The sequence below is a fragment of the Zonotrichia albicollis genome, chromosome 7 (genome assembly GCF_047830755.1).
Source record: "Zonotrichia albicollis isolate bZonAlb1 chromosome 7, bZonAlb1.hap1, whole genome shotgun sequence".
Classification (NCBI taxonomy): Eukaryota; Metazoa; Chordata; class Aves; order Passeriformes; family Passerellidae; genus Zonotrichia; species Zonotrichia albicollis.
In genome coordinates this window covers 40,115,218-40,142,998 of record NC_133825.1, presented here as the reverse complement: position 1 = coordinate 40,142,998, position 27,781 = coordinate 40,115,218, and the positions used below count along the sequence as shown (strand labels likewise).

Genomic DNA, 27,781 nt, shown 5'->3' with positions numbered 1-27,781 from the left:
TGTAATAGAAATGTCATTTACCCTGACGGGAGGAGAGGGAAAAGCCCTGTCAATGAATAATAATGAAGTTATTTAAATGTCAGCTTTCTTGCAAATAGTTTGCAAAACAGAAATTATTCTGTATGTTTCTAGTTTTGTTTTAATTTATTACTGGGAAGGCCAGAGCTTCAATCCCACAATTCTGGTGCATTTTTATACTGTGAAATGAGCTAGTAATCATGAAAATGTTTATCTTCTTGAATTGTCTTCCGCTTTACTGGAAAAATAGGGACTTGGATTTTAAACAGCTACTGGTAAAATTTAGGATTTAATGATAGCAATTGCAACTAATATGGTGGGACAGGTGTGAAGTTCAGAATTGAATCTAAATACTTTTATTTTCTGAATGTTATTCTTCTACTGTTATCTGCCTTTCAGTGACATCCACAATGTACCACTCACATCCCCCTTCTCCCCACAAACAATTTGAGGCACCATTGCAACACACGTGTCTGCTCAAGACACAATAAAGTAAGGTTTACTGTTCACTCATTTACATATAGTTATTCCATTAGCTGTAGCTATTTCGAGGGCATAGTTTATTTTTGTGTTTTCAGCTCTGCAAGTCCTGGGTTTAGTGCTTTACAATGATTTCTCCAGGCATTTGCTTGCTCATGTTATACAAATGGACTAAAACTGATTTCTCTCTGCAGAACTTCAGAGGAGCAGCCTTCCACACAAAATGTGGAGATGTTGGTTGCTGCATATCCTTTCCCCTTCAGATAACTGGGATTGAATTTGTTGATCCTATTCTGTCCTTAATGCCTGCACCCTGCTGAGGTGCATCTGTTTTTTGCAGCTCCTCCAGGTTAAGCGGGCTTCCTAGGCTATCCAATGGCTGATGTGTTTTTATGGGTTAGGAGTCTCATGCTGCTTTATACACCCATTTAATAAGATAAAGGAAGCTTGTTATCTAGGCTGCTAATCAGTGCCTGCTTGTATACACATATACATATATATTTATATAAGAAATAAGACAAATGCTGGTTGGTGTTATGCCTGGGTTAGATACCAACAGAGGCTTCCCATGTATGCAGGGATATTCCCATGTATGGTTCCTTTGATATAACTCCTTTTTCCCATTGCTCTGCAAATGTTTATATTACTATTTCTTTGTGCTAAAACACTTATGGATGCCTATATATATATATGCATATATATAACATTTTCTTCCTCCCCCACCTTGCCCCTGTTAAAATTAAGGGTAATTCTAAAGTGGGACAAAAGAAAAAACTGGTAAATGGGAAGGTAGAAGGACTAGCTAGCTATTGTCAGTTTAGAACACAATAATGAGAGTAAGATCTAATAGTAGCTCGTTTGATTGCTTGTGAATTTGTTCATCTGGAAAAAAAAAATTATGTTTTTCTAAGCTTTTAAATCTTTTGGTTTCTTTTATGGATGTTGACAGAAGCACACGCTTCCATCTGTATAGAGTGTTACCTGTAAATAAAGCTGTGAATGCAAAACAATTGCCTAGAGACTTGAAGTAAGAAGTGGCTGGCAATTCTGAGATTACTATTTGCAATAGGCTGTTGACATATTTTTTCTGTGTTGTGGCATGGGTACTGGCTGCCTTTCTTGAACAATTTCAAAGCAAGCTTTATGTCTCAGATTTTCTTTGCTCCTATCCCCTTTTGAAGGATCCTATTTTGAATTCATTGTCACTGGTATACGAAAAAGCAGCATTATTTCATTAATATATTTTTCCTAACTCAGCGGGTCAGATTTAGTCCTTACTCTCTTTGCATGTCTTTGTCAGCTGAAACCTCACAAAGGGGGTAGCTTTTGGGGGGTTTAGGCAGAGAGCAGCAGAAATACTCATTTCTGATAAGACTGGGTGGTGAGGTGGGGTGAGGCAGCAAAGGGAAGCTGCAGTCCTTGGCCAGGCTGTGCTCAGCACCCTGCTGCAGATCCCCTCACCTGGATTCTGGAGCATCTCTGAAATATTCAGTAACAGAAACAGCCAGCACGGAATCCTACTCCTCAGTCCTCTGAGGAAATAGCTCAGTTAGTTTATATGTGCTCCTGAGAGAGATGACCTTATAAAGGGAAAGATCAGTCAGCAGCTGAGAATTTGACGTAAATGCTCTAAACACCAAAGGTCATACATGCACACAGGAGGGCCTGTGTTTATTGGAGGGAAGGAGAAATCTATAGACATAAATCATAGGGCAGTTGGTATATGAGCAGGCAGATATGTGCAAAGGCTTCTATAAAGTTCCTGAATAGAAAGACTCAGCTTTAATGCAGATTCACGTTTTAGTGCAATTCATCTTTCATGGATAAAACTCTAAGCTGCTGCTTTCTTGTTTTATTCATGCACTGATTGCAAAATCTGAAATCCCAGAAGCTATAATATGAATGTAGGAATGATACTTGATTCAGAAATGTTTCACCCTCCATATTCCACCAAAAAAAAAAAAAGAGTAAGCATTAAAGGTCTTAAATACCTTTGTGAATTTAGTCACTGTTGCCCTGATAGGAGAGAACCTGCAAATAATGAGTGGAAAGATTTTACTTCAGAATGTCTGGTTTTGGAGTGCTTAGCAAAAGGGAAAATTCATGTTACTGCTTGCATGTGAAGCTCTACACAGGCTCATTTGTACATGTTACAGATGAGATACAGGAATATGTTGTGCTTTTGAATGTCTGTTACCCAGATACATGTCCCTTCTGCAATTTATGGATGCCAACTCTACTGGACTGGGCGGATTATCTAAATCCCTGGGATTCTGGGATGGAATTCAGGCAAGCATGAGCTGTACAATGAATAAAAGCTCTGCTGATGATTGATCTTGGTTCCAGTCACATGTTAAGAGTAATTCCTACAGGAATACTGGACAGTCTTATTTATTCACAGTTTTTGTTCTTCTCCATGTCATGTAGTCAATGTTTTTATGGGCAACCCTAATTTCATAAATATTTTATTTTCTCTACTGAATGGTGGCTTTTAAGGCAAGAATAAAGCCCATGTGTCCATCCTTTCTGCTAGTCACTGTTAGAGAAGCTGCTTTGGAATATGCTGAGATGAACCATCTTAACAAAATCAGTCCAAGCTTGGAGTTTATGATGAACTGATAACCTTAGTCTCTTGCTGTCTGCTATTTGGCATATCTGACAATCATTATCTTCTGTATGCAGAATGTAGCATTTCTTATTGTGCATGTTTAAAATGCTTTGGGAAGATGCTGGTTGAATTTTTCCTAATCTAATTTAAATGCAAATGATAAACATGCACATGATGCTATGTGTATATAATTAAGTATCATTATATACTACATGAATCATTGAAAAAGCTCTGGAGAGCCATTCTGCTATTTAAAGCATGACTTATATTGAAAAGCTGCCAAGTGACTTGTGGTTTTGTGATTAAGTGTTTGTACTTACAAGAATCTCTTTTGAATTGTAGGTCAACAGATTATGGGACAACATATGAGAAACTGAATGATAAAGTTGGTCTGAAGACTATTTTGAGCTACTTGTATGTTTGCCCAACAAACAAACGTAAGGTAGGTGACGATGTGTTGGCTCATTTTACCTTTATGATGCCATTTCTGCCCTGCAGGTCTCTCCTAATTTCCTCAATATCTGTTACTGTCTAAGTAGCAGGAATCTCTCTGTCACTCTTGCCTTGAAAAAAATGTCTTTACAAAAATGTCTTTACTTTATCAAAATATAAGCCAAATTGTACCACCTATCCCACTTACCAGTAGTACTTGAGGGAAGATGGCTATTAAATGGACAGTACCCTGAATGTGATTGTTTGCTTACCTTCTGGATGGTGTTGATTTTGTTCTCTGGAAGAGAGAGAGACTTGTTAAAATGGCAGAAATGCAGCTAACAGTGACCAGATTGTATGTAACATTATTTGTCTTCTAAGTGCTCCCAAAGGTGAACTGAACAGGATTTGACAAATTCCTGCAGAGAAAATGCCTTCGAAGCCCAGAAGGTTTTAATCATTCAGACACCCTAGTGACTAACACTTTACTATGAATTTATAATGATGACATATTCATGAAAGGAATCTGGATGCCTTCTTTGAGATAAGTTTTTGACAAAATTTTTTGTTTTCTACTCCTTGTTTCTTAGTCTACAGGCAAAGCTGAATTGCATTGGCAGAAAATATTAGTAGTCTCACCTCTAAAGGAGTCTGGGTGTATTTGAGCAGCTGAGGTTACTATCATGCTGTTCTCACTATACTGAAACAATTATGAGTCTTTAAGGCAGACAGTGAAAGGAAGAGGGAGCTGTCCTAACGAGAGAGGACAATGCTTAGCAGTTTAAATTGCAATTAAATGGCCCCAAATTAGTGGAGAGATGTCATCTCATTGATGCTGACCCTGAAGGACATATGAAGCTCCTTTCTAGGAGCTGAAGAATGAATTGATCATATCACTTAAATGTCTTTCAGCAAGCCAACCAACGTGCAGGCTGGCATTGAAAAACTTTCATCACCTCTGACTGCATCCTGCTCCCTCCCACTCCCTGCCCTTCTCTGCCACCCTTGTTTGTGTAGCCATCTGGTGAGCTGGATCCAGGACTGACCTGCCTGAAAACTAATCCCTTTCCAGCTCAAAAACTAAGTAGATGGAAGGAAAAAGCTTCCAGGCAGAAGTGTGGAACTATCTTTTCTGGCAGAAGTCTGCTGTAAAGTTGGCCTGTAGTCAATATGATCCAGTGCCAGAAGAAATCTGCAACACTTGGGATGAGAGGATCTAGGTAATGGTCTGGTGGAAAGATTGAATTTTTCAATGCTTATTTTAGCAGTAGCAGAGTTAGGCTTGCAAGGAGAACTTCTGGAGGTCCTTCTTGTGCTGTTTTTGTAGAACATCAGGCCATTCTGTCAATAAACATTTGATTTTAGACACCCAAATAGTCCCCTGAGGCTAAGAGGGCATGGCATGTGTCCACGCTCCGAATTCTTCTACAGGGAAAGCAAAAATACTGAAGCTTAAAGTCTTTATTATACCTGCTGTGGAATGAAAAGCTGAAGGAAACACATTAAAAAATTTTGCCACCAAGGAAGAATCTATGGCTTCTAAGACCTGATCCCCTCTCCTCCCCTGAAACTCTGATAACACTTTCAGAAACTCTGATCAATTTGAAAGTTGCATTTTGTTTCACTAATGAGGGCTGGGTGTATAACTGCAGAAATCCTTTCAAAATCTAGTACTCAACTCCTCTAAACTCCATGAGTTTTATAAAATTTGTGCCCTTCATGTGAAGGGTTTATGCACTGCTGCAGTTAGTGTTGGGCAAATGCTAGGAGTGTGTTTTCCCTAAATGTGAGTTGTATGTGGTGATTTCTCAGACTACAGCTGCAGCCTTCAATGTCCTTTGTTCCACAAGGCCTTCCGTGGCAGAGAGAAAAGGCTTCTTCAGTAGTGGAAAAGAAAATGGTGCATTTTTCATCTTGAAGTTATTAGATGAGAGACCTTGCTACAGCAGTGATCCGTAAGGGGGGTCAGCATGTACTTAACTTACTGAAGTTGCCTTGTTTAGGGAAAAAAAAATTCTTTTAGCACATATTTGACTTTTAGGAGCTGTTCCATTGAAACAGAAGGTAAATTTTGAACTTAGCTGGCTCAGGACTGATTGCTTGTGATGAAAGAAAGCAAGTGTACCATTTATGTAAGTCTTGTCTCTTTGCAAAACAGAGCACTTAGAACAGTGAACGGTAGAATGCATGTAATTGGATTTATTAAAATAATTGATAGATTTGTTCATGAATTTCTGATTATTTTCACATTCTGGAAATGAACAAACAACATCATGTTGAATAAATTGTTTGTTGTAATTTATTTGCTCTTCTCCATCTAGAAAAAAAAAGGGTCTATAAATACCCAGTATTTGCAGAGCTTCCCACAGCCCATGCATGCCAATTTCTTTCTAAAAGCTTTTGACTTCCAATTCGTGTCTCTTTATTGAACAAAATTAAATCCTTTAACCAGACATCACAGGCAATGTCATATTCCAAAAGGATGCTTGGGAAAAAAAATTAGAACAAAGTCAATCATTATTTACAATTTAAACTGACGACCTATTGCTGTTGCTTGACATTTTTCTGAATTACAATATTTTCCAAAGGAAATGACACAAAATTGTAACTAACATAGTGATGTATAAGTCCTGGCAAAGAGAAGTGGAAACATTTTTTAGTTTTCTTTCCTTTTACTGAATTACTGTGCTACCTGGTCGTATGACAGATGACACAGATTGGGGGTAAAAAATGTACCACATGGATCTTGCCAAAGACACAGAGCCTGTTTGAGTATTTGTCAACAAGTCTGCAGAAGAGACATGTGCAATGTGCAATAAATCCCTAGGCTTAGGTATGTCAACACTGGTTTATTTGTTAGGTTCATGGAGACTTCTGTGATGAGAAAGAAAATTATTTGAATGCTTCTCCATGAAGAAATACTGTTTGGGAATAATGCTGATGGGTTACAAACGAAACTAAAATACAAATCCTAGTAGATACCTTGAAATTCTGTTTTCACAGAAGTGTGTCGTTCATTTTCCTAGAAATTCACATGCACTAAGCTTTGCAGTCTTTCTCTATAAAAGTTTTTCAGACAGGGTGTTTTTACTCATTGCATGGAAAATCATAGGCATACACATGCAAAAAGTGAATGGGTTGTGGTGGTGACTCCAGAATTTAACTGGAGGTTTTCTCTGACTCAGGCAGTGCTGCTGGCTGGTTTAGATGCTGTATCCTTGTAGGAAGCACAGTGCTCTCTGCAAAGAGCCAGTTTGTGCAGCCCATTTGTTCTTTGCACTTTCAAGCCCCCTGTATCTGTGTATCTTCAGTTAATTAACAAATGCTGGGTGATAGTATCTGCCTATTTCCTGTGGGTTTGTGTTTTTGTGGTAGCGTGTGTTTGTTTGTTTGTTTGTTTTATTTTACTCTCTCCTTTTCCACAGGCCTGCCTTGATTTTTTTTTTTTTTTTTTTGCTTTATTCCTCCAACTGTTCAGATTTTAATTGCTGTGTGGAACAGTGTTACCTTTTTTTTCTCTTTAAAGATGAATGGATTACAGATGCCTTCCTCTTCATTGATATTCACTGCTTGTGTTTATCACCTTTATCACAGTGTGTTAAGCATTGTCCTGGTGAGTGTGTAGCACCAAGATAGCAGATATTTATTGTAAATAAAATTGCTTGGGCTTCAATGCTGGCTAGATCCCCAACTACTTCAAATTTATTTATATTAATGAGTTTTAAATGAAAGGAAATGAAAGGAATGGCAGCCTAGCCTTCTGTTCTTTCTAGCATTGGCTGGTGGTTCGCACAGAGTAAGTGGCAGAAGTTTCTATTTGTCAAGACAGTAGAAAATTTACTCTTATTAGCTGAAATGGGAATGATTGAGTGCTACTTTCTATCCTGTGGTATTGGGCAAGTTGATTTGCCTTAGGGAAGTTCTGTTTGTGAAATGTAAACTGCCCCCTTGTATAAAGGGTAAGACCTGGAGCTGTGTGCTTTACACTTTTCTAAGGGCTGTGGAAAGTGTCCACAGAGGTGAACAGTTCCACCTGGCATTGCTGGTTCTCAGGAGTCTGCTTATCTTCAGTTGCTAAAATCACTTTGGGAACACTTGTAAAATTTCTGTTTCTGACCTGCCTTGCCATGGAAACTTTCAGAGCTCTGATGTGAGGGCAGATGTTGATTTTTTCAGTCAAGGAAAACCAGTTTTTTCCGGCCATGTCCTCCTTGTAGCCTCTGTAAATCTTGGTGTGAAGGCTTTCAGTTTGTGTTGGAGAGGTTAGAGCTCAGCAGAGCTCTGAGCACACCTCAGTGTGGACTGAGTCAATCCTGTCGTGGTCAGGGGATGGCATCCTTAGCAAATTAGGCACAGTGGGAAACCAGCCTCTGTCAGTCATGCACATTGTGTGATTACAGTCCACTCTTGCTGAGGTAAAAGCAATTATTTTCTTGCTCTTCTCTTTTTGTTTGGAATGAAAGGTCCTTGTTAGCTGCAGGCTGTGAGTCAAGCTTTCAAAGAGACAGTCATAAGAGACCAAAAAGGCATGTGTGAAAGGTTGGAATTGTTTGGGGTTTTTTGGTTGGTGGGGTTTTTTTTGCATTTGGGTTTTTTTTCATTGTGTGTGTGTTTGTTTTGTGGGGTTTTTTTATGGTTTTTTTTGTGGGGTTTTTTGTTTGTTTGGGTTTTTTTTTTTTTTTGAAATGTTGTAGTGAACAGAAGATTTCAAGATGTTCTCTGAGAATGTTTTTGTACCTTTTTAAAGGGAGGAGCCACTTTGTCCTGCACCATTTTGGAGATCAAAACATAAATTTGTTCAAATGGAAACTTCTGTTTGGATTAAATGCTCTATAACATAGGATAGTGAATGAAATGTCTCCTATGCTATGACCACAATTAATGATTCTTTATAGCCTCATCATTTGCTTCAGAGAGAGTATTTTTTCTCTAAATACAGTGGCCTAAATCTGTTTCATTCAGCAGTTTGAGCTAAAGATTCCACCTCATCTGAAAAGGGTTGAAAACCTACAAGAGATTATCTTGGGCTGCAGGGGTGGTTCAATGGATAGACTGTACACATGCAAACAGTTCCCTACCCCTGGGAACAGGGATGTGTCACACTGAGAATTAAGAAGTCTTTAATTTTCTGCAATTCCTCAATAATGATGGATTAAGTCAACTGCTTTACAAGCCTCTGGTGGTGGTAACTGGAAAATCTGATAATCTTGGGATGTCCTTGGGTTAATGCAATTACAGTTTTCACTTTTGCTTGTAATACCTTTAGGTTCAAGAGTAATTCTGACTGTGAACCAGATAAACAAGTATAGACTTTATTTCCATTTCAGAAGACTGTCTTTTCTGCCTCCCATCTCACACACAAACAAGGATAACTTTTTACTAGTTTAGGAAGGTGGATTGTTGCTCACATCTGCTGGATGTGATCTGGCAGTTGGGTAGTTTCTCTGGAGACAGTGAAGATGTGTCACTGTAAAGCTGGTGCTGTCTTTAATACTGAGTTTATGGGGAAACAAATAATTAACAATCATTTGGTCCATATTAACAAGCTGAAGGCAGAACCTCATCTTTCAAAGTGAATATTTTTACTTTTGAAGTGTCTGGCAGCATCTGCTACCAAACTTTCTGATTCATGGCTGCAGTACATGACAGCTCTCACAATAGCCATTACACACAAAGCCCTTGCCATTACTCTACATCCATATCTCTTCTTGGATATGAAGTGAAATCAAAGCCCATTTATTCCACTTCTGCTCTTGTAAGCCTATCAAACATAGTGGCAGTTCTGACATTTCCTCACTCAAAGTAGCACTACAGTCTGCCTTTGTATCTCACAGAAGTCTCCAAGGGCACACTGGGCATTGAAACTAATGATAGGGAGCTACAAGCCATGGAATCCAACTTTAGAGTTTCAAAAGTGTTCTTTCCCTTCTGAGTCTGTTCCCTGTTTTCTGCAAACTGGACAATAAAATTTTATGCAAGATAATCTCTTGTTGAATGTCCTTCAATTCTTTTATCCCTTTTTAATTCCTCTGTGATTTACCAAATATTCTGGAACAGATGATATCCCTTTTGGCAAGGAAGGATACATGCCAGCAGCTTAGAGAGCACTGGAGCAGTGTTAGTTGCAGGCCATAAGCAGGCAGCTGGGATGGATGGCAGAGCAAGAACAGACCTGTCATAGCTTCAAACTTGTAGCTCCATCCATTTCCATAAGTAAGACAGGCTGTTCAAACCAGGAAGAAATCCAGTTGCCATAATATTGATTTTTTTTTTTTCCTATGAAAAACTGGTCCCAAGCAGTTGAAAATCAGTTTGTTCAGCATCCCATAAAGTTGGGCTAAAAATATGTACAGCAGGGTTTTTTTCAGTTACCTTCTGGATTTTGAGGTATTAAAGATACATAACTAAATCTCTTTTATTCCTTTCCCTGTTGTGCTGTGGTAGGAACATTACTTTTTGGTCATGAAATTTGGAAGTTGTCTTCATACTATATATCTTTGGAAGTTCACCTTCAAGGGAAAAAGAACATGATACTGTGACACATAACCATGCAATGACTGTTTTGTGGCACTGTGGAAATGATAATGTAAAAAACCCCGAAATATTGTTTGAATATTGACCACTCAACCCTCCCTTGCTGGGCTTGCAGGAAAGTGCTGTCTGTTCATTAGCAGATTGTGTGATCTGTAGGGCATGTCTGCCAGCAGATTGCAACTGCTCAATCCTTCTGCAGTCTAGATATGTTGCTATGCAAAAATGAATGATGAAATTAAAGGATACTCAAGGGTTTTGCCTTCTGTCTAGCTGTGCTTGGAGTACAGGGAGACTAAAGTGAAGAAAATAAACAAGAAAAATATTCTAGATTATTAAACTTCTGATTGATAAGAGCTAGTAAATGCAGAGAGAGGGGAGTGATGGCAAAGATTAATGGATGCAATTAGAAAGCCATCTACTGCTAAGAAAATGTGGAATTTGACTTGTATGCAAATAGCATGAGAACAAGTGATGACTCAGATTTCAAATTGAGAGTAAGAGATCCTTGAGGAGGCAGCCAAGCTTGGTGGAGAAAATGGGAATAATTAAGTGTCTGGTATGAAAAAGATGTTGTGAAAACCATGAATGGTCTTTCCCTTTTAGTGCTACTAAGTGAAAGGCTTAGATTTCTTGTTGGAAGGACAGATAGAGGTTTTCCAGAGCCTGAATAATAATGATAATAATAAAAAAGAGTCAAATTTAACACCAAACAGAGAATTCAAGGGTCAGAACTGACTGAAAATAAGCACTGTAATCTGTATCTTTTCTCTTGTATTTTTTGATTCCCTTCTCTCCACCTCTTTCTCAATAGCAGTCAAAAAAGGAATTAAAACATCTAGGAAAGGCATATAACTTGGGGAGCAAGGAAAATGCAATGCTTATCACACAGCTGTGAGAGCAATGGCATAGGGAGGTTGTGGGTGGGAATAAACAGAATTAATTCTATTTCTGTCTGCCCTAACATGGCTTTCAGATGGGCATGGGTCTCCCACAAATTTGCACAAACTCAAGTTTTTCTGTGGAGGAATCTCTTCCACCATGTTCAGAAGGACTGAAATGTGGTCAGTGCTTCTGTAAAGGTAAATATTTTAGGAATAAGTGAGAGCAAAGGAGAGAAAGCTGTTGAGGAGCAGAGCAATGACAATGGCAATTGTTGGAGGCAGTGCTGAGGATGGTGTTGAGGTTGACATTAACCAAAATACATTCACAAAGAACTATCGGAGGAGTGCTTGCTATGTATTCTGATTCAATGGATCAAACCCTAGACCACTGTTTCATAAACATTTTTTCATGGATAGGGGAGTGAAATCATACCATGGTGAATGCTTCAGGTCACACTTGTACCTTCACAGTGTTTCTGTGCACATTTGCTAAGAAGAACGTGTGGGGATTTGAGAGAAATACTTGGTAGTAAATTTTGAGTGTGGCCAACTGTTACCATAAATCTGTCAGCCAACACACTTTTCTTGCTTTTTCTTAAACTGACACTGCAGTTAAAAAGCTGGCGAAATATTTTCAAAAGATAATGTTTCACAGAAACATTTAAATTAGCACAGTATTTGACAAGCAAAAATCAAATTTGCAGTTTTGTATTGCATATAGAATGTTATGAATAATGGATTTTGTTATTTAGAGAAAGAAAAAAGATCATATTAATTGAAAGCACTTATTCCCAGTCAAAACATTATTTTTTTCTGCCGAGGTCATCTAAGACTTTTCTGTCTTGAAGAGATTGATGTTAGAATAACAATGTTTTGGGTGCAAAAAGCTAAGGCCGTTTTGTTTTGAAATGTTTCCTTTTAAAATTCTTTAGAGATTTACCAAGATAAATTCTACTGAAAACAGTAGAACATAATGGTGCTTAAATTACATTTTTAATCACTTTGCTGATTCCATTGTTGTTAAAACTCTGCCCTGAACAGCTTCAATTCAAAACACTGAATTCTCCACTACACATAAGCATTTAGGTCTCTCTGCCTCTGTGTAAATATAAAATCTCTTCAGTCTTCTGTCTGATGTACCTAATTCCTTCATTAGAGATAATAAGGAGAATTAGAAGGGAACTGTGGTCTGGTCCTTGCATTACAAATTCTTTGTGTGCAGGCATTTCTCAGGGTCTTGTCTCTCTTGTGGAGTGATGAGATGTTTATGTGTTTGTTCAGTATCTTTTTCCACACAGACCAAAGACAGACAGAAAGCTGTGGAATAAGTTCTCTATGCAAATGCATAGTTACCAACAAAACCTTAACTTGTGATGCCTAATCACAATGCAGAATTAGAAGATGTATCTTCATCAGCTATGGTTAAAAAAAAAAAAATCACCTTTCCCTGGTTTAGGGCTCCTTTGCACACCACATTACATAGAGTTTGAATATTATTTTTCTGTGGTGTTTTTTTTTTTCCAGACAGAAAATGTTTTAGAGGATTTAGCCTTGTGTTGCTGGTCTCTTTGTTTCCTCGTAGGCAATTTCTGTGGACTCTACTCTTGAGCACGTTGTGTGCTCTGGATGTAGCTTTCTGGTGAAGACAATCCATTAGAAGTAATTCCTTGATAATAAGCATGGCAATGGCCTCACAGCTGTTCCTGGACATTATGCAGCCCTGAAAACACAAAATCATATTATTGTGACTCACCCTTCTGCGTCAAGACCAAGATTCATCTGTCCTATTTATAAGTTAAGAATTTATAGGAAGAGATTTTTTTTTTCTCTGTGTTTGAACAGAATCTGTTCCTTTGGGTCCTGCTGTACAACTTGTCTTCCATTTATTACTAATGGTAAACAATCAGTGTAATAGCTTAGCAAATCTGAATGACAGCAGTTTGTGCTTAGCTTTTGGCAGTGAGGGGAGAAACACAAACACATCCATATGTCCTCCCTAATGCCATGTTGCTCAGCTCCCAGAAAGTAAAGAACAATTGCAGATGAACCCAGGTATTATCTGCTGGGAAAGAAAGTGTGGCAGTTTCTCTGTTTCTTTACTTCTACTTGAGTCCTTTGTTCATTTATGGGTTTGGTTTGTTGGTTTTTTTTTTTGTTTTTTTTTTGTTTTGTTGTTGTTAATAGGTAGTTCAGGAGAAATATTGTCCATCCTAGTTTATGAATGAGATCAAATCTGTGTTTTTCTAAGGTCAAAAAACAATCATCTGCTGAGAGAAACTGAACACAGGATTTTGGTTGAAATCCTAGCCACAAAATCGTCTTTTCTCGTAATTCTTCTGATTCTGGAAGATCACAAAAAAAGTGCAGAAAGGAAAACATCAATCATTTGAGCCTGTTAGGCAGAGTGGCACTAGGTTATAGAGGAATAGAGGAAGCTAAGTCAGCATTCAGTGATTCAGTGTAGCAGTGGACAAATCATTGCTGCTCCGAACTCCTGGCATGGCAATATTCGTTTTTAAACAGAAATAAATTCCTCTAATGAAAATACGTCTTGACATTTCAAACCTTGGAGCTGAGAGCTGTCTCCCAAGTCACATTCCTTGTTAAAGTGCTTCACTGTTGTCTTTCTGTACTACCTCTACCAGCAAAACTTTTCCATGTGCTCCAGGATGCCAAACCGTTTCTGATGCTGCTGTTTTGAGTGTGTTGCTGCCATTTGCAAGCTCTCACAGGAGCATTCAGTCAATTACCACCAAAGGCTCCAATTGTTGCAGAGAGACTGACCTTCCCCCCTTGGGCACCAATTAAAATCTATTACTCTTTTCCCATCCTACTTGCTGTAATTGGAGCTCTGGCTCTTTGCCTGGTTGAACTTGTTGGGTTTTCCTCTCCTATTCATTGTGACTGAAACTTTTCTAAAGATGGCAGGAGTGACAATTCCAAACCACATCTGTATGTACCTTGGGGACAACAACATTTTAATGAGACTTCTAGTTTAATCTCTCACTTGTCATCAGGAATATAAGAAAAATCCAAGTGAAAAATATATAAGTTTTATATGATGATATGGCTTATCTTAACTCTCTTAAGCCTCAGAGCCTATCCTTTCTTGTAGGCCAATACCCTGGATAGGGGTTCCTTTTTTCCTAGAGAGTATGTCTGCAGCTCCTCTCTAAATAAACAGTAAAATAATATTGATAAAAGCATTTTTTTCTCCTGGATAATGTTCAAGTGGTCTATCTTAACTGGCTAGCAGCAAGTGCTGTGCTTGTCACAGCATTCCTGTGACGTTGGAGCCACTAAAATCATGCCATGTACAGCTGCTCTTATGTAAGTGTGGCTGCCGCCTCAGTGTCTTCCAAGAGTGAATTGAAGCCTACCCTGAAGGTGAGATTTGCAAACATGCCAAGCCTGTGCTAAAAGGAAATTCAGGGAGGGAATAAAAAACCCAAACCCACACTTCTTGGTGCTTTGGGATTCCCTTGCTTTCAGTGAGGATAATCTAAGCTAGATTATGTGATTGATACTCACCAAATGGTTGATGTGGATCAGAAAAGTCAGCCATGAAGTGGCTCTTTGAGGGTGTTTCTGGTTTTTGCAGCCAGGCAGGACCTGCAGGCAGTCTGAGTTTAGTTGGTTTTTCCACCATTTGGACAACAGATGTACCGTAACAAGTTTGCATGTTTAGCAATGTAGCCTTGTGGGGCTAAGTCAGGATAAATTGAAGTTTAAATTCTTTCTTTAGCTAGGTCCCTGAAGGCACTGTAGATACAGCCAAATCTGTATATAGTTTTATTTTGTTTGGGCACCTCCATGACTAAACCACGCCTGGGTTGATGAGCAGGATCCCAGAGTGACTAAAGCTAGGCTGGCACAGCCCAGGGTATCCTTCAGCTAATTCAGCCACCACCAAAAGGGGCACAGACTCCAATGCAGGTCACAACAGCCTGTCAGGAGCTTGGAGTGCTCCCTGTGTGACCACAGCCTGTGTCACTGTGTCTCCACAGATGTCAGTACTCAAGTTAACAGAGTTATTTTCATATCTGTAGGAGTGGAGAGGTGACTTTAACAAATGTAAAAAAATTATTAATCTATAACTTCTTATTTTTTTACCTGCTTTCTCATTTAACACATAACTTTGAAAAAGCTGCATTGAAGCTTTGCTCTTGGAGGTGGTAGCTTCTGACTTGAGCAAAACAGAAATGTATTTCACTGAGAAAATCTCACTGAGTTTTTTGGGGTGAGGTGCTGTATAAGTGCAAACAGTTTTCATTAATAGTCAATTCATGTGCATAATAAAAAGTATGTTCCCACTATAAAGAAGGTTAATATTGTTCAATATATCTACATTACAGCCATACTAAAGCTGTGTGCATATGTTCTGTTTGGAATTATATGAATAGGTGCTACATTATACTATACACATTTTTGTATTATTGCTGTGTGAGAGATATATGGTCTCTACCACTTGAGATAGAAAAAACATGTATTTCAGTAAAAAGATATTTCCTATGCTTGCTGCACCGGTATTTAATGAAATTGTAAATAAGTGAAGCAGATTCATCAAAAGAAAACAACATTATTTTTGTTGGGAAGGGAGAGAGTTTAAAAATCAAAACCCTCTCTCTCTCTTACTCTCAAAGTTTGTCTGCATTCAAAGTCCAGGCAGTGGAAAAGCTGTTCTCTCCTTAAAATGCAAAACCTCAGAAGAAATAAATGCCTCATCCTTCTGAAAAATCCATCCCTAAATGTCATAAAATATTACTCAGTAATCTGTCAAATCATTCACACTGCAGGCTGCTGTGGTCCAGCTTGAGTTTAATCTAAGGTGAAATTAGTCCATGTTTCTCCCTCCTGGGTCAGACTTTGGTGCCAGGTGGGTTCTTTGCTGGGGCTCTCCAGGGTGGCTGTGACCGCAGGCAGAGTTAATGGTGGTGGAAGGAGGGATTCTCACAGAGGGTCAGGCAGGTACCCAGCTCTCAGCCTGCACCTTCACTGAATATTCTTTACATGAAAGTCTCCTTCTTAATGTGTTCCAGTCCAGAAAAAAAATATTCCACCTCACTGATTTGTGGAGAGTAGGAAAAAAGTTTTTCCCTTCTTTGAATATGTGGAAGGGCTCTGCAAACAAAAACACACAAATGCAAAAACACCTGGTAGCCTGTCTCAGCTGGCGTAAGCTAACATTTCTAAGAAGCAGTGAAATAAAAAAAACTCCATTTCCTTTCTCTATTGTACCTGAAATCTCTCTTCTAGGTCAGAATGTATTTGGACCTCTCTAACAGCAGGTGGTGAAGCTGCAGAAAGTATTTGTACGGAAAGGAAGAAGGAAAGCATCTTTTTCCTAAGCTGCAGGGGAAATTTAGGCAGAGAGAATGTAATTAGCCAACCTAAAAAATGCCTGAGAGAACAGAAATTGCCAGCATTGTTCCTGCACAGAGTTTTGAGAACTTTAATAAATGCAACTGATCAGCAAAGTAATTTTAAGTGTAGTCTGGAGGTCTGCAGTAAAAAAACCACAACAAGCAGACCCAATAACTACAGCAAAATTAGAGGTATTTTTTCAAGAGGATACTTAACTTAGTTATGTTAATATTTTTCATAAATGTGTAATCCACAGCAAGGATATTGGGAAAGGGTAGTATATTTTCTGGTCATTAAAAGGCAAATTTGCTTACACTTCAATGTTCAGTTAGTAAAAGCATTTATTGACTCTTAAAAGCTGCACTTAGACAGGACTTTACAGTTGAGAGAGAAATTACTTTCATGTGCTCACCAATGTTCTAGATTCAAGAATATAAAGGAAGGAGGGATTTCATCTCTGCTACCCCACCACCCTGAGGTGACATTGCTTCTTGCAGTGTTGAGAATATGCCTATTTAAAACCTGCTGCATGTCTCTGAAATGTGCCTGTTCTGTGTAGTAGTATAAGTTAAAACAGCTACAATAAATGATAGTAAAGCAGAAACCCAAAAGTTTTCTATGCAATAAAATCTGATTATTAGACTGTAGCCGTATTAAACTGAGTCATAATCAGAATAATTAATATGTTTTGCTCTGATTTTAGTTGTGATTATAGCTGGAATAATTTGAAAAATAAATGTTTAATTATTATGTTAAACAAGATTTTTTTACCCTTTTTAAATCGCAGTTACTAATGTAGTACATTATTGTAGTCTTTGGTGAAAATAAGAACATGGTCCATTATAAATTAAAAATATGGATGCACAGAGAAGATTACTAAGTGAATTAGAGGGAAAACTTGGGAAAAAAGAACCCAAGCCTGTCTTGGGAATGGTTTACAAGCTTTTAAATGCAAATTTATCAAAGCTTTTTGTAAGTCATGGATCTCATTTTTAATCGGTATTCCACGGTTTGAAAATCAGCCACACAGACTCTCACTTGGTTAACATTCATTTTACTAGTCTCAGATCTTGATCCAAAATCCACTGAAGTCAATAAAAAGACTCATTTTGAATGCAAAATTAAATTATTCTTCTTAGCATGTCAGAAGAGCTTCCTCTGGCAATCTCCCGCCATTGCAGCACAGGAAACCAGAGTAAAATATTTGGCAAGAAGGAAAAAGTTTCTTTCTGAGCTTGTGGATTGAGCCTGGGCTCACAGGCAACATACTGGACTTCAGTAATGTATCTTTTGTATCTAATGACTTTTTCTAATGTATCATTTCAGTAAATGCTAGGACCTGTATACCTTTGAGGTGTTACAGAGGTTACCCTGATAAATATAATTGTTTGTATTTCATATATATTTGTACTCAAGCCCCATATATAACCCCACATATTTAACATTTATTAGTTTCATATGCTACTCAGATGTCATTAGGGTTTCCCTACATACACTACTGGTATATGTTCTGCTATATTCAAGACAATCAAAAGAAATAGATACAAAATCTCATTGGAAGTGTTGTAGACAGCTTTGTACATACATTGGGAAACCAGTACTTCAAGACCAGACAACTGATGGGAAGACAAAAAAGGTCTAAAACCATTAAATAATTTGTCTACATCTCTACAACCACTGGCGAAATGGGAATCTGAATCCCAGTGTAAATTCTACCATTTTGTCCTGTGCTTTTTCCTCAGAAGGTTCCAAATTTAGTTAAAATGCTGCTGAGAACATGTGCACTTGCTGAATCAGTGGAAGGTCAGCAGAATATACAAGATGTATGAGGGCCAGATAAAGCAGAGAATCACTTGTGATAACATTGAATTGCATGTGACTGTGATTCCTGGTGCTTGATTTTTCAATCATTAAAAATTATCAATTATCCTTTATCAAACTCAGCTGGAGGGAGTATTTGTGAATGATATCTTTGAACAGTTATTGGCATGACTTGCAACAATGGTAACATGAGTTTTTAACATAAATAATTTGGTCAGTGCATTCTAGAGATGTAGGTGCAGTGTCATACTGATGGTATACACACACAGGTGTGTAGTCATACATACTACAGGTGGAGATAGACCAGAGAAGGAAGGGTGGACTTGTAGAGACCAACTGTCCCTGGAGTGTTCATCCCACAGACATTGCACAGCAGAGGACAGGGAAGCTCTGAGAAGGTTTATCAGCTGGGAGTTTGGACATGGCTCCCCAGCATTGCAAGGTAGAGCTGACAGCCTCTATAACAGGACAGATTTGTTTTTAGAGAAGTCTCTTCTTGCTTATTTCCTCCTAGTCAGGGTTTAGGCTGCCCACTGGACCATGAAGCAGTATAACATCATTTTTGGCTGGGTGCTGCAGGATTTCTTGCAGTTGAATTTTATGTCAGAGTTTGGGTATCACAGGTTTATTGGGTGATGTTCTTTACTGGGTGATGAAGAGATCCAGCTGTCTGATCCTGCCCAATACTGCTTTACTTTATCATTGACTTCAGCTGGGCTTTTTCCAAAGTCCCTGGTGTCAGGATCTGCGAAGGTTTATACATGTCTAACTTCCCTAGCTTCTCAAGAGTTAAACAGGAGATGGATTCCTTCTTTACTAACTGAGCAAAGTCTTCTGGCCTAAATTTTTGACAAGTGGGGAGACACAGATGGTGGATGCTCTGATGGTCTCCTCATTTCTTTTCCCTCGTCAGGGTTTGGGAATTGTAACTTTTCTCATCAGAGCTGTGTAACTAAGTATAGCTACACACTACAGCTACAGCAGTTACTCAGGTACTGCTGCAATGAATAGATCCATTTATAGATCCTCTATTCTTTACTATAAATTTAGTAGGGGTTTGCCTGAACTCACCCACACTTAGGTATGCACTGCATTCTGCTCCCTTCTAGCTTTTCTTTCATTGCTGTGGAGTGAAACACATCCCTGATGTTCTGAACCAGCAAAACTCAGTGTCTGCCTTGCTCACTTCCAAAGAACTCACTGCATGAGCCTGTCTGTGGGGACATTGAGTCCTTTTCTGTGAATCAGGATTTATTTGCTTTTGAAATGTTAATGCTAGAGATGAGGAGCAGGAGATGTCTTCCTGAGCTGCCTTAAAGATGCTATTTTAGTGTGTTGCTGTGGATTAAGAGGACTACTGAAGGGCAGCATGGGAACTCCTCTTTGATCCAGATGACTGGCTCTGTAGGTGGTGGCCATTAGGAAGGAGGAACAGCTCCATCCATCCCATGGCTCCAGCTGTAGGGAGCCATAAAGCTGCTTTGCATCAGGCCAGGTTTTCTGTGCAAGTTGTGTCAAAGCCCAGCGATTTTTTTTTTGCACTCGTGTTTCCAACTTACCACCTTTCCCAGATGGCTGCGGGGCTAATGCTCCTGTTCAGGCCTTCAGCCCCTCCTGTCTCAGCTGTTACAATCTGACCCCACAAATGTGGCCATCTCTGATTCACACAGAATGCAGCTGCAGAAATCAGATGCCTTGATTTGGAATGCTCCCCAGCTTTTACACTAAAAGTAGAGCTGCAGATCCTCACTTCCCAGACTTTGCTGTCTTTGCCATACCTCAGTGCTTGTTAGGAGGTCAGCTGCTGCCTCCTATTAACCTGTAGCTCTAGTACCCACTTCTGCTTGCAGGCTTTTCAATTAAGTGCCTGTGTATCTTTCTCAGTGTTCCCATCATGCATGTCCACTGCTCCACTGCCATATGCCAATACTTAAATAATTCAAGGATTTTTCTGTTTTTCTCCTTTTTTCTCTCATTCTGTATTTTTTCTTTTTTTTTTTTTTTTCTTCTGTCATTTATGACAAAAAAACCTTGGGCATAGTTTGGTTTCAGCTTATTTTGTCTGCCTTTAGTTTATGCCTTTGCAGGTACTGTACTTTGTAGTTCTCTGCAGCAACTACTTTATTATATTTGTGTAAATGGGAGCACCAGACTCCTGGACTGTGATTGGACTGTTGTGATGCTGAGTTTGCACAAGTAATAATTAAGTAGTTGGAAAGAGATGTGAAAAATAATGAACCAGAGGAGGAGCAAGCAGTCATGTGCCTCCTGGAATAGAAAGAAAGGAGAGAAAAAACAAAAGAGGTGGAATCAGAGATAAAAGAAAGGATGGAGTCAAGGTGGGGGGGAATTGAGAGGATTAAGAGGAACTTTACAGACTCATAGGTAGGGAATTCAGTAATCAAGTTGATGATTTTCTTTGTTTGATGGGTGCACAATGCATTAAAACATTTGCATAGCATTCCCAGGCCCTCCAGCTTAGATTTACAGTTCTGAATCATCCTTTGTTTGAGGGGGATTAAACTCGCTGAAGAATTCAGGGCCAAGTCTACAAGGAGGGTTAGTACCCATTTTTTTCCTCTTTTCACTATGCTCGGAGGTGCACACCTAATTAGGACTTAAGTATTTAGCCTTCTGTATAGTAGGACTTTTTTTTTTTTTTTTATTTATGAAAGATTGATATTTCATTTTTCTGAAATAAGAGAGGAATGTTTCCTCCTGTTAACTTAGGGTCAAAAATTTGTTTGATTTCCTCTGATGTTTTCTGTTGATACTTAAATGTGTGATCATCAATTTTTATTAAATTTCCAAAATTTTAAAAACAAAGCAATGTTTTGTGACAACATCTTTAAACCTGTTATTTTGAATTAGATAAAACATTTAGGCTTTCCTCATCTTTTTTTTTCTTTTTTTTTTCTTTCCTGAAGATATTTCTGATTAAACTGGTTTTTCTGAGATTTCAAAGATATGTGATTTTACAGTGGTTCTCTTGAAACACCAAGTTTTTGAAAGACACAAAATAATTGCGACAAAAAGACATATTTCTGCTTGTTAGAAACTGGAACTGTTTATCAGCCAGCATAGTCATGAAATGTGGGCTTTTCCTTGGTTGTTCTGAACAAACTGTGCCCTGCATGTGACTTTTTAAGAATCTGTCGCTTCACTTGTTTTCTTCCTGTTTTTGATTTAGATATGTGGCATTATCCCCGTTCTCTGAGCAATCTTTACAGCAAGAAAACAGGGAATTTACTATAAAACTAGTAAGTCAGGAGGCCGGTCTGAATAAAATCTCTCTTACCACTGTAGTATTTAAATTTTTTGTTTGTTTTCCATCTGTCCTTGTTTGTATATCTGTTGTTATATGTGGGAGCAGTCAGGGCCTTGCTGTAGTTGAGGCCCATATCTGGCTCATCATGTCAAGTGACACAGGAATTTTCTTGTCCCAGGAGATCTGTGCACTCTCAGCTTCTCATCCCCTGTGTATCCATGTTGGTTTCATCCACATCCAGCTGGTTTTTGTGTGAAAAGATAAGAAAAGCAAACACAAACAAAACTTGCAACTCCCTCCAATGTTCTTAAAAGGAACTCCAGGGAAAATCCAATGAAACATTATCTGCTAAGCCAAAGCAGCTCTAAATTCTGTCCGAGAGCTGATTATTGCTGGGTCTTTCAAATCCTGTCTGTGTAATCCTTCCTCTACTCTGGATTCTCTGCTAATCCTGCACCTGCTCTTCCTAACTCCAGCCTATTTAGGGATATAGGCAATAAATTCTGTTTACTGGTTCATTAATATGTCTGGACATGGGCTTCCAAACCTGTACAGGGTGTGTAGGATTTCTCTGAGGATACAGATGAAATCTGCTGAAGTTGTATTGGAGGAAAAACAAATTAAAATCAACTTTTAAAATGCAGCTTCATCATTCAAAGGTCTTTATAGTGCTGGCCTTGCTCATTTTTAGGCAGTGTTGGAAGAATTTGTCAGAGGAATTTTATTTCTTGCCTTTGAATATTACTTGTAACGATTAACTGTTTCTTCAGTGGCTGAGTCCTCAGGGCAATGGCTTGGTGCTGCAAATAGTGCCTGTTTTTGGAGGGTTTCTTTCCATTAACAAATTCATGTATTTTCCATGAAAATCATGTATCTTTACTCTTAAAAAAAAAAAAAAAAAAGGAAAAAAAAAGAAAGTGCATGTGCCCTGAAGCCATTTATACTGATTGGATATTTACTCAAGTGAATCAAGTAAGACCATCTCACATATTAAAATGTTGACCAATTTGTAAAACAAACCTTTCCTTCTTAAAATGCTGTGTTTGCACACAAATATTTACGTGTGTATTTGCACACACACTTAGTTCTAAATATGGGAATATCTCTTATGTGAAATTTTTCCCAGTGTAATCATGATCAAAACTCGGTGATGATTCTTAAAAACACCATGAAAATGTGACTAGATTTTGTGAACTATTGATTTTTAATGTAACTAGTTATCCTTGAGAATGAACCACTAAAATGAGATAGAGTATAAAATTTCCTGCCATTTCAGGATAGCAGAATTTGAGGATCTTGTATCTCATGATTTGTAGGGGATGGGGTGGAAACTGAAGCTGTATGAGAAATAGCAAGCAAGAGGCCTGAATATAATATTAAGAGTATGTAACAGAATATCTGAAAGTTTGTCACTTCTGCAGTCTTGACTCTTGCATAGCATCATCGGTCTTTTTGTTGTTGTCTCTTGTTGTAGAAATAATTTAAGATCTCTGGGACAAGCACTTCCCATTTTATTTGTAACTGCAGTGCCTCTGAGGCTGTATAAATAGTGCTCTGATTGGAAAGTAAGAGAATTCCATGCTTTCAAAGATAAAAAATGTACTTGTAGACTGGATGCCCTTTGAGGTATCAAGTCCCATATCTGCCACTAACCCTTTGATCAGCTCTTCCTTTTTGGCACTCTTCAAGAGCTTAATTTCTGGGGCTTTCTGATATTAAAGACTCTCATCTTTGGTGTCAAGGAAAGAGTTTGAGTGGAAAAGGAAAAGGTTAGATTGTAAAGCCTCAAGTTCTGATGTGCAGAAGAGCTAATTCTTCTGGGTCTGAAAAAGAATTTGGGGAGATTAGGCAGTATTGACACAACCTGGCATGATGGTTTGCTTCCAAATAAAACCTTATTCTGACACAAATCAAGCCAGCCATTAACCTTCCAAGTGAGGGACAAAACAGTTTTGCAGAGTGTTCACCTTGTCTCGTGTAAGCCTGTTATTAAGAGTGCAAAGCCATGAGGTTACCATTCTTGACCCATTCTTGTCATCATCAGGAGGGGAGTCCAGCAGTCAAACAAAAAACAAGTCAAACTGGTTCCACTGCAGCAGTCTGTGTCAGGATTCAGTCTCCCTTCACATCCTACTCAGTAGTTATGTTTCCCAGTTGATTTAGGGCTGTGTTTTCTGCAATGGTCAGGTCACTGAAGCAGTTGGCAGATTGAGCTCAGTGAGTACCAATGATAACACAAGAAGAAGGGCAAGAAAAATCTGCAGCTAGAAGGGAAGGAGACAGAAGGATCTCAATACTTGTGACCTGGGATCCTAATTTCTGCTGTGGAACTTGATTTTCTGAAGCAGTATCTTTAAAAACCTGTTTTTCTCTGCTGGCCCAGAGGGTCCAGAGCTGTGTGTATGACATGTCTGATGAGAGGCAGTGTTCTCTTCTCTCCATCATCTCCCATCTGAGAAACAGGTGATGAAGCTATAATAAACTCAGAACTCAAGATTCTTTATTCTTTCTGTTTTGTCCTGTTGATGTCAGTGCTGTGAGGGAATCAGTGTGTCAATATGGACAGGATACACTGAGCTGTAGTCTCCTTAATTAGCTTTCTGCCAGCTCCATGAAGGACCCTGGAGGGAAGAACATGTCTAGTGACTATGTTCACAGAGTCCAGTGCTGTTTTTCAGTGCCTCTTAGAAAATTCTCAACTAATTGTGAAAACTGGCACCATGCTCGTGCTTGGATTTTGATCTAGCTCTTCTCAAAGTAGGGAAGTATGTACTACTCAGAGTACAGGAAGGTTGTTTGCAGAGTGTAAGAAGGTTGAAATCAGTGAATTTTCTGGAGCTCTGCCATTTTACTTGCTATCTAAATTGTTTCAGTGACTTTATTAGGCAGGAGAACATGGACAAGGCAGATCTTAAGCATAATGAAAAAGGGAAAGCTGTGCCAAATCAGCACCTGAATCAATGAATTTAGTCATCTGACATCTGTTTCGCTTGTCAGGTAAAAAAAAAATTATGCAATTAGCTGAGATACATGCCTGCAAAAAATTGCAAATGTTTTTGTAGGATTGCAAAGCTGGAAAGTTATAAGCTTTGCATTTTTCTGTGCAAGTGCTCTGCAGCTAGGGGGGAATGTACATGCTCACAACTGCTGAACAAATGTTTATAACTTAAATATTTGTTTGAGAGAGGGTATGTAATCACATAGCAAACTTCCTAGAGAGCTGGTTAGCACACAAATTGGACTTTCTTTAGAAAGGTTTTTAAAATTCATTTTAATGGGCGAGAAAAGCTGGCTGACGTTTCAGAACTGAGTGCTGATATAAAAACTCTCTCATTCACGGCCCATGGGAATGTGAACATTCACTGGAGTTTAAATCTCTGGTGAATTTTCTGCTATAGCTATCTAGCAGCCTAATATTCCTGTCAGAACAGATTTGCAAATGACCCATAAACCAAAGAAGAAACTAAAGCTGAAAGGATGCTCTGGGCAATATAATTTTCTTTACTGACTTCTTGTCTCAGTCTGAGTCATTGATAACAGTTTCTGAATGTAACTTCTGTTCAAGGTTAATAAAGAAATTGGGATATGTGGAGAAGAAAATGTTGGCTTATTAAAAAAAGCAGTTAATTGTTATCACATAGTAATGGGATTTCATTGGTTTCCATGATATCTGGTCTAGGCTGTGGAGGGAATCTCACTAAAGAAGAAGGATGTTCAGTTTACCATGAATAAGATATACTCTGTGTTGCTTCCTGGCTATGCAGAGTAAGCCAGCCAGCTCTAGAGGGACAAATGTCATTATTCATAAGAATTTACATGCACTGGTCAGTGGTCTTAGCTTAAAATGATAGAATCATCTTGGTTGGAAAAGACCTTTAAGTTCCTTAAGTTCAACTGTTGACTAGTCCAAGTCAGCAGAAGCCTTGTCCCTAGGGGCCACATCTGTGTTCTTTAGATATCTCCAGGGGTGGTGGTTCAGCCACTTGCTCAGCCTCCTGTTCCAATGCTTGACAACCCTGCTGGTGGTGAAATTTGTCTGAGTATTAGTCCTCTCTCCTGGGGAGGTGGGGCAGTCATGGGGGAGATTCATGTGCTGTGTGGAGCAGGAACTTGTCCCAGTTGCCCCTGTCCCTTAACTGTCTCTCTGCACTCCCTTCAGGTCCCCCCAGTTTGGGAAATCTCCCTGTGCCTGATTGTGCCAGCACTGGAGCTGCTCGCTTCAGTGTCCAGGGGTTACACTGGCTGAAAACTGCATGCATGGCTTAAATTCACTCTGTCTGTGTCCATACTTCAGGCACTTGAACTGAGGCAAGGGGATACCCATTTACTGCTTTGCGTTCTGTGAGTTAATAAAAAACTTCAGGCTGCCAGCAGCTTGAATCCTCAGGAGAGGCTTCTCTTGGCTCCAGGGAGCTTTGGAACAAACATCAGAGAAGGTGCAGCATTGTTTGGCAGTTTTTCATAAACCAGTTGAGAAAGACTTTGTGCCAGTCAGTTTAGAAAGGCATTTCTCAGTGACAGTGCATGAAAAGTTGCAGTAAACATCCCTCTTATTCGGGAACTTTGGAAGTTAATGAAAAAAGTATACAAAATATATTAAATATTCTTTAAAAACTTAGCAGCGCAGCTGGTGACCTGGAAGGAACTCTTCCACCTCCAGCTTCCAGTAATGTAATCTCTGCCTCAGATATTTTCTCAGACTGAGTCATTCAGCTGGATGGATTTTAACTTTATTTCTAAAAGGAGAGAATCACTGTATTCAAAGCTATTCAGAGACTGGGACTGAAATGTCACAAAGTTCGTGTTTGACAACAACACTTTTCTTTGTTGACAGTGTGTCTATAGCCTGATTGTCTCCCAGAGAGGAAGCTTGGCCCAGAAATATGTGATAGGAAGAAGGAAACTCTTCTGTTAGAGATATTGCACTTGGGCGTTTGAGCCTTGGCACAGGCATTCTTAAGTCTTATAATGAATGTGCTGTTTAATTGCTTTGTGCCTTATCTTTCCATGATTAAAAGTGAAGGTGACAATTTCTGCTGTACTCTTGATATCAAAGGATAACTCAGTGAATACATGTGAGGTGATCAAATTTTCTGAGGACCATTTGCCCCACAGAAATCAATGTTAGATAAATGTAATTATCATTATGAGATTGATGTAAATTTGATGCCAATTATTTCTAAAGTAAAAACCCCTAAAATTCACAAATCATTTATACAAATGTTAAGAATTTCTCTGCTTTTGAATGTTAACAATTGAGTACATCATTATCCATTAGAATTTGGGAAAATGAGGAAAAAGACATCTCTGACATTTTTTTGATGGAACAGGTACAATAGAATAATATAATGAGAACTTATTAAGGAAATACTTTCCAAATAATTTTTCAATAAAAAGTCCTAGCAAAGTCTGCTATTTGTCATGTTCCTAGCTCTAATTCAATGAATTCTGTTTTATTAAGTGACAGTTCAGCTGATGAGAATGGCAAATACCTTGAAAGACTCAAGAAGATTAAGTAATTATGTGAAAAAGGATGTCTTCACCATATTCAGTAATTATTATAAAATCACACCACTTGTAATCCTGAGCACCATTTAATGACCAACTGTTGTCAGGAAGAACATATTTAAGTTTATTGACATGGCAATATCAATCCGTCCTCTCTTCCTTGGACCTGGCTGTTAAGCGTACACTACTGGATCCTCAAGGATTTTATTACCTTAGAACATATGAGGCCTCAAGAGGAGGTTTCTCCTGCTGCTAGACTGAGGGAAGCAGAAAATTCAGCATGAACTCTGTCTCTCTGTGTGATTTGGTCTTATTCACAGCCAAAGTATTCTTTTAGCAGGGTTAGTGCATCATCTAGAGAAGGATACATTTTTGTTTTGAATGCTCCATTTATCTGTAATGACTAGGCTTAGTAACATATTCATAAGCAGAGGTTATGGTTAGGATTCGTTGCCAAGACCATGAACACTCTTGATTTTTTGCCTCTGTTTTTTTCTGACTGCCAGTCCTTGATTGTTTTCTGCTTCTGGTTATGTCTCCATGACAAATGACTGTCCAGCACCTTGGGCTGTCAATTTCAAGCATGTTAACTACTGCCTGGTAACTGTCCACATGCTCCCTCCAACAGTGTGATAAATTTGGTGGTGCTTAAGCCTTAGTGAGAGTGAGGGGCACCTAATGTACAATAAATAAGACAGTGATATTGCCTGTGGGAATTGACTTGTATAGCCATAGGTTTTTTGTTTCTTTTCTAGCCTTCTCATTGCATACAGTTTTTTCATTCACCCACACACATGCAGTGAAATTAAACGGGTGTCTTTCACTGGTGTGATCCCTATGTTTTGGGGTTGTTAATACTTGCAGTAC

The 27,781-nt window shown here is 38.7% G+C and overlaps 1 protein-coding gene across 3 annotated transcripts in view; it reads left to right on the top strand.

Annotated features, from left to right (window-relative positions):
- SORCS1 (sortilin related VPS10 domain containing receptor 1) overlaps positions 1–27,781 on the top strand; it is a 257,781-nt gene that overhangs the window by 111,443 nt on the left and 118,557 nt on the right. For all 3 annotated transcript variants that reach the window (XM_074545192.1, XM_074545190.1, XM_074545191.1), the window contains exon 3: positions 3,449–3,548. In XM_074545192.1, coding sequence (XP_074401293.1) covers positions 3,449–3,548 — 100 coding nt within the window. The remainder of the gene's footprint in view (positions 1–3,448; positions 3,549–27,781) is intronic.